The 6838-nt window shown below is 40.1% G+C and overlaps 1 protein-coding gene across 2 annotated transcripts in view; it reads right to left on the bottom strand.

The window, feature by feature from the left end:
• Positions 1 to 1877: 1877 nt before the first annotated feature.
• The window catches only part of ME1 (malic enzyme 1), a 281949-nt gene continuing 276988 nt past the window's right edge, over positions 1878 to 6838 (bottom strand). For both annotated transcript variants that reach the window (XM_083177132.1, XM_083177131.1), the window contains exons 13-14: positions 4150 to 4248; positions 1878 to 2442 (exon numbers count right to left, since the gene is read on the bottom strand). In XM_083177132.1, coding sequence (XP_083033258.1) covers positions 2275 to 2442; positions 4150 to 4248 — 267 coding nt within the window. In that variant the 3' untranslated portion in view covers positions 1878 to 2274. The remainder of the gene's footprint in view (positions 2443 to 4149; positions 4249 to 6838) is intronic.

Genomic DNA, 6838 nt, shown 5'->3' with positions numbered 1-6838 from the left:
GAGTTTTTAGCAAAAAAAAAAAAAAAAAAATGTCACTTTCTGGAATGTATGGTTTTCGGAATAATTCAGATAACGGATACTCGGATACGGGATACTCAACCTGTATATGCATTTAGATTTTCCTTGAATAAATGAAAAAAAAAACATACATTTATATAAATTTACACTCATTAGAATGTGTACCGGTAAATGTATTCTTATCCCAAATGCAGAATTTCGTGGAATTCATGCACAATGTTTCAAAAAGTTTGCTACAAAATCTTTGTTTTACAAATCTAAACTTTTACCAGGCCTTCCATCATATATTGTGCTAGTAACTGAGAAGCTAGTTTGATATGGGAGGACAGTGAGGAGGATGGATATTCCGGTTTGCTAGGAAAACAAGATAAACCTGTGATTTCTCTTGTACAGTTTTAGTCTGCAACATTCCTGCCTAATAGAAATCTAAATGGGTGGGCTTCACAATATTAAATAATTGTATTGCTTATTATGAAATGTTTACAATGCAGAACACACCCTGTATTAATAGAGCATTAAATGTGTTTACAGAAAGAGAGTTTATAAGGGTGTAGCGTGAAGACACAACACGACTGGCCTGCTGCACAGATGTGCAGAGATTTGTCACTGGCTTTGTACAGTCTGGGAGAACTATTTTACTAATTGCGGATTGTTGTTTTCTCATGCTGTATATAACTGGCCAATAAAGTGCAAAATGTGGTGGAACCTATAACAGGACTAACTGAGTCTTCAAGCCTGGATACAAAACAGACATTGGTCAACAGAAAGCTAATGGCACAGACAATGCTGCTGGTATGTGCTATCACAGTTATTGTTTGTATGAATAGATAGATAGATAGATGATATCTAGAAAAAAAGGGCAACACATTTTATTTAAAAAATGGCAAACACTGTACATTCTACCACATACATTCATGCTTGTAACATGTAATGCATATGTGTGGCCTTAAAACCACATGATATATAGAAACACTGGCAAGTTCTGCAATACCATCCTTCAGATGAATGTGGAGGGGCCACACTCCAAACCATTGGCTCCGCACTGCCACTACATGCCAGGATGCCATCACACAGCTGATCGGAGGTTGTAAGCCAGGTCAGAAGATCGCGTTGGAAAGCCATGCGGGGCTGTGACCAATATATATATTATTATCTTACCAGCTGTACATTTGCATGATTAATATACACAGAACCGGATTCAGGTTCACTAACTAAGCAGTGGTCGCTTGCTGCTTAGCAACCGGGATAACGGTCATCCCCATGCGCCAGCCACCTGCCCACCCTGATGTCTGCAAATGCCTTGGTGATTGACTGTGATGGAGTGGCTTTGTAATCTTGAAACTGTGATGCGAACACCTGTAAGAATTTAAATGTAAAGGTGCCCATACACGTTACAATTATTGTATACAATATCGCATCACATCGCATCTCGGTTTTGCAATGAGATCTAGTACAAAACTAGATCTCAACTCATCGCAAAACCGAGATGCGATGAGATGCGATATTGTATACAATAATTGTAACGTGTATGGGCACCTTAAGTGTTATTCTGCTGAGACGAGAGATGTGTTTTTGTGCCATTCTGAAAGATAATTATTTGTGTATTCTGCAGAAAGACTGAAGGAAGTATTATAATGTGCATGTTATACATACAAGCCTTGTGTCACTGTGCATACTAAGGGACGTTACAAATGGAGTATGACTATAAAAGCTTCAAAATACTTTTTAGCTTAAAGATTGTTGGCTAGTAATTGAAAATGCATTGTATAATATCAGTAGATAGCTATCAGCGCATATGATATTAAGAATGTTCTAAAGATTGTGTGTACACTTCAGCCCAATGAAAGAATTACCACATGTATTGCTTTCTATCTTTATTTCAACTTTGATTTAGAAAAGTAACTGTGTGACATTAAGAATTAATAAAAAAGTGAGGCACACAAACAATCTACTTAGTGCATCATAAAGAAAATCGAATTTCATCCCTTTGGTACATACCATTGCCCACTGATGTTTTGTAAAGGAATTTTACATGTGTTTTTAACACTTGTAACATGCATGCTAATGGGTCTGGCACTAGAATATGTTATTTCTGGTGTTACCATAAACATTAACATTTTTATCTTTTTTTCATGGTTGTGTTTTTGGAACATTACTCGTTCCCCGTGATTACAAATGCATTGGACAGCTTGCTAACGCTCTACAACACATTCAATATGCATTTTACTAGGGTTAAAGACACATATAAAGTTGTGTCTATACTGTGACAGTCTGAACTTTCATTGCCTCATCTGGCCAGGAGTAGGCATCTACTACAAACTGGTCATAGTCAGTGCTGTACATCTGGGAGCGGACAAACGCCTCTTTATCTTCTGGCTCCGGAAACACAGATGCTGTATTATCCTTATAGGCATTCTCTACAATCTGAAAACACATAGGGTTACATGTCTTAAAAGCAACATCCATCATTAATAAATGACAAAACTGTAATAATAAATGACAAAACTTTTGAATGTATTACACCATTTCAAGAAAATAGTTTTTTTTAAATTCTATGTACATTGAGGAATTGAATTTACATATTGATTTGATATGTAAAGGAGTAATATCTGTGGTTGTGGAAAGGAATCACAGCCCTGACAAAAGGGCATTGTTGTTACCTAATTTTATGTATTGATTGGCACTTAAAGTAAAAGCTAGCTAAGTAGTGTGGTTCACTTTGTGGATGAGACTTTCTATCTCTGTGGAACACAGAGCATTTATCAATTACATTCTCTTTATACCAGAACAGGCCACATTTAGGGTTCCCACTTAATCCCAACATGTCAGTTAGGGGTAGACAGTTTTTATTAGCTTTACATTTTCCAGCTAACAAACCATTCTTTAGCATTGTTTACACCCAAGCCCTCCCATATGTTCTTTATATCAAGTTAAACGTCATCCTTTCTTAATTAGGGACTAGGTGGAGACCAGGGGCTCAATTCAGGTTGGCTCGGTAAGCTGCAAACATCGCAGCCTACCAAGCGCCTGAGACGCCGCCCGTCTGAACACCTGCCCCCCTGCCACCAAACACATCCCCTCGCATGCCTCCGCTGCAGGACAAATCATTCAATGGTCATAACCCATTGAATGATTTCTCCTGCCTTCACAAATAGAAGTCAGTGAAAACTGACTTGTATTTGTGGTCCTCTGGGCGTTCCTATGGGCGAGCCCCATTCCTGCCACCGTCCACCCCTGGAGAGTGTGTGACTCACCAAGGCCATTCGTTGCCAGGGTCTGCGCATGCACAAATACGTGCATGTGCAGACCCCTAAACATTGGAACGGGGCCGAGTTCGCCCCATTCTGACCGACCGTGAATCTAGTTGTGTTTGAGAAAGAGAAATGAGTAGATTTTGATGTTTTGGAGAGTTACATTGGATCCTTGCCTCTCTCTATGCAGAGAAAGTTGCAAAATAGTTTCCATGTGACAATCTGGTTTGAGCTGATGGTGATCCCCCAATTACCAAATACATTACATGATGCTATAAACTATTTCCTTTCCGAGACGTGAATTACATATTTAATTCCCCTGCTTTTTTATTGTTAAACTTATACTGTTAAGCCCCCCAACCACTACTGCGACTCCAAGCCACCCGGGAAAGACTTTTGTATGAGATATAGCACATGTGATCCCATTCCCCGCTGTGTGATCCGATGGATCCTCGGTGCAACAGTGATGATCTCGGGGTCGGTTCCAATGCGCACCAGACTTCGGAAGGGTATTGGAACATACGATATGGGCCCTTTTCATCCGATTCCTCTGCACAATGTCTTGGAATCAGATGAAAAGCACCCAAATCACACTAGTGGATGGGGGCCTTAATGTTATTCCGTATTTGATATGACTTAAAAAAAACAGATGGAGAAGGAAAATTAGACAGATTGCTTGTCATGTCAATCAGCAGATCCTACAGGGTACAATTTTTGAAGTCAATTACATTGTCAGCTACAAAATTATTAAAATGATGTGGATTTTAACTATATTGGTCATCATCAGTGATGTTTAGTCATGATGCACAGATTCAGCTACTTAGCCACTTTGGCTGATTACAGCCAGGAGTACATAGTCTCCTGTCCTAATTCAGTTTACCTGAACAGCTATCTTCACGGAGACGTCCTGTATTGTTTGTAGAGGTGGATAGAGACGTCCTTCTTCCAGATGTTTATCAGAAACTTGCTGAGCTATTATCTTTATGAGAGAAAAAAAATATCCACCAATCAGTTTAAAATGTAGTTTTACTGTTAGAAACATAGAATATACATTTTAGAACGACATTTCTGATTCTGCCTATAACACCTTCAGCTGCTACTTTAAAAAATATATATTATTGAATAGAGCATACAGAGCACTTCTGCATACTATATACTTCACTCTGCAAAGGTAGGTATATAAACATGGGTGGAGTGTGGGCATTGCACCCATTATAGAAATGCCAATAAGCGGACACAGTAATTGCTTGGTGCAAAAGTTACTGTCCATGGAAAGGTACAGCATGGGGGTAGATGAAGCAAAGACAAATTTATGCCCTACCCAGTTTGATAACAATCCTAGTTTCAGCCCTGCCTACTGTGTATTCATAGGTCTTAGAAAGCTGACAGATCTTTCAGATCACTTTATTTTGGCAATGTTGCAATATTATTTATTGAATTATTTTTAGATTCTATACTTTTATATGTTCCTTTGTTATCATATATGCACTCACTGTACCAAATTATAACTTTTACCGCATACAAAGCATGGTTGCATGGGATTATGTGGAGTTTGTTTATTCCTTCACATGTAGGTTAATTGACCCCCAACAAAAAAAATTAACCTGAGTGTGTGTGCGCGCGCGTGTGTGTGTGCACACACAGTGGTGCACAGGTACTAACTACCTAGGCTCCTGGAGTGACCCGTGTCTGATGCCTCCTCCCCCTTAGTATACCTATACTTAAGGTTGGTGCCATCTTCCCCTTGATATCTTTGGGAATATGGCACCTGCACAGTGACAGCAAAAACTATTCCACTGTGTTCTCTAGTGCACATACTCACATCTTCCCAAATACTACTGGCAAGGTGGAGCCAGCCAAGGAGAAGGGATCCGCAAGGAAGGAAGCAGGTGACCCCCCTTCCCCTCTCTGGATTAGAATGGCACCCTCCCCCACAATTCATTTTTACATTCTTTTATTTTATGTATCATATTTTTTTAGGTCTAGTGACACCAGAGTGTGAGAAAGGAGCCATGTCCTCATGGAAGTCCCCCATTTACCTCACTAGGGGCGTGTGGCCTCACAAGAAGCCCTCGGTTACATAACTCTGGGGGCAGAAAAGCTGCTACTACTAGGCATGTGCAGCAGCTCCGCTCTGTTTCTTAAACTGCAATTTGAGCCACTTGCCAAGAGGAGGGAGGTTTTTATTGAGGTACAGTACCCAGAAATCCCCCCTGCATTTGCCTATGGTACTGGCTACAATCACTCTTAAATCAAACATTTTAAACCCCCTTCAAAAATAACGCAAATGCTCCTAACAGTCACTGCAGAGGGGACAGCATTTTAGTGTCACCGCCCTTGTGATGCCTATGCCACATTTTACTTATCTATCCATGCTTCATCACCCCCCCACCAGTCAACTGTAATAGAAGTTACCCTTAATGACACCTTAATGTCATTACTTAATGACAAATTGCACATGACGCATTTCCCTATCAAGTATATGTAGTTCACTTTCCTTACACATTACTACTTGTCATTATGGATTGTACTTTAACTACTTGCTTTTGGGAAAGAAAGAAACTGACTAAACCCTCCCCAAGTCCTATGATTGTGTTCTCTTTCTGTAGTAACATTTACAACCTGTGCAAACAGAGGCTTTAATGAGTATGGAAAATATTCCTCCATTACTTTTCTCACATTACTTAGTCATCTATAAAAGTCACGGGCATAGCAAGCTACACTATAAACACCTGCAAGAGTCTGCCAGCTGTTGTGCCCCATATCTATGAAGGTCACTCAGCTTGTGCAGGGTTTTGAGAGCTAAATGTAGTCATTACTGCTCTTACATCCAAAGCTAATGTACTGTAGATCATACTGACCTTGGAGAAGCTGGGAAAGGAGACACTGCAATTCAGGGGATGGGGTCAAATGGACTTGTCATTTGGCCCTGGCCCCAGAAAAGAAACACCAATGATTTGCATGTCTGCATAAGGGGGTGGCTATATGTTGCAATCCAGTCATTTTGCCCCACCCCTTTGTGCCGCTCCCGCAATTTCTGGTGAGTAACATACAATCCTACCTGCTTTACTAGGAATGGGGCAGGATGGAAAAGAGTCACCTTCTCGTCCAGGAGACTACCTCAAAGATCGGCAGGGTAACTAAGGGGTAGATTTATGAAGCAGTGATAAGGGAGGAGAAGTGATACAGTGCCTGGTAATTTATCACCGGCCAATCAGCTCCTATTTAAACCCAGCCTGTAACTTAACAGTCAGGAGCTGATTGGCCGGTGATAAAGTACCAGGCACTTTATCACTTCTCCTCCCTTATCACTGCTTCATACATCTACCCCTCAGTATGCTGTAGCTACAAACCCAAGACCCCTATATCTATTATTTAATAATTAATAAATTGCATTTAATATATGGATTAATTGAGTTGAGCATACTATTGTTGTGCTTTATAACTAATGATAATAAGACTAAAGGTGGGCACACACCATACGATCTGAGTTAACAATTTTATCATGCATATCAGTGTGTACTTACTATATCATTAACGATGCCTGCTTCTGTGGATCGTTAATGATA

Source organism: Crinia signifera, chromosome 3 (genome assembly GCF_055691185.1).
Source record: "Crinia signifera chromosome 3, ASM5569118v1, whole genome shotgun sequence".
NCBI lineage: Eukaryota > Metazoa > Chordata > Amphibia > Anura > Myobatrachidae > Crinia > Crinia signifera.
The sequence above is the reverse complement of the archived record's forward strand: the minus strand, read 5'-3'. Positions and strand labels throughout refer to the sequence as shown.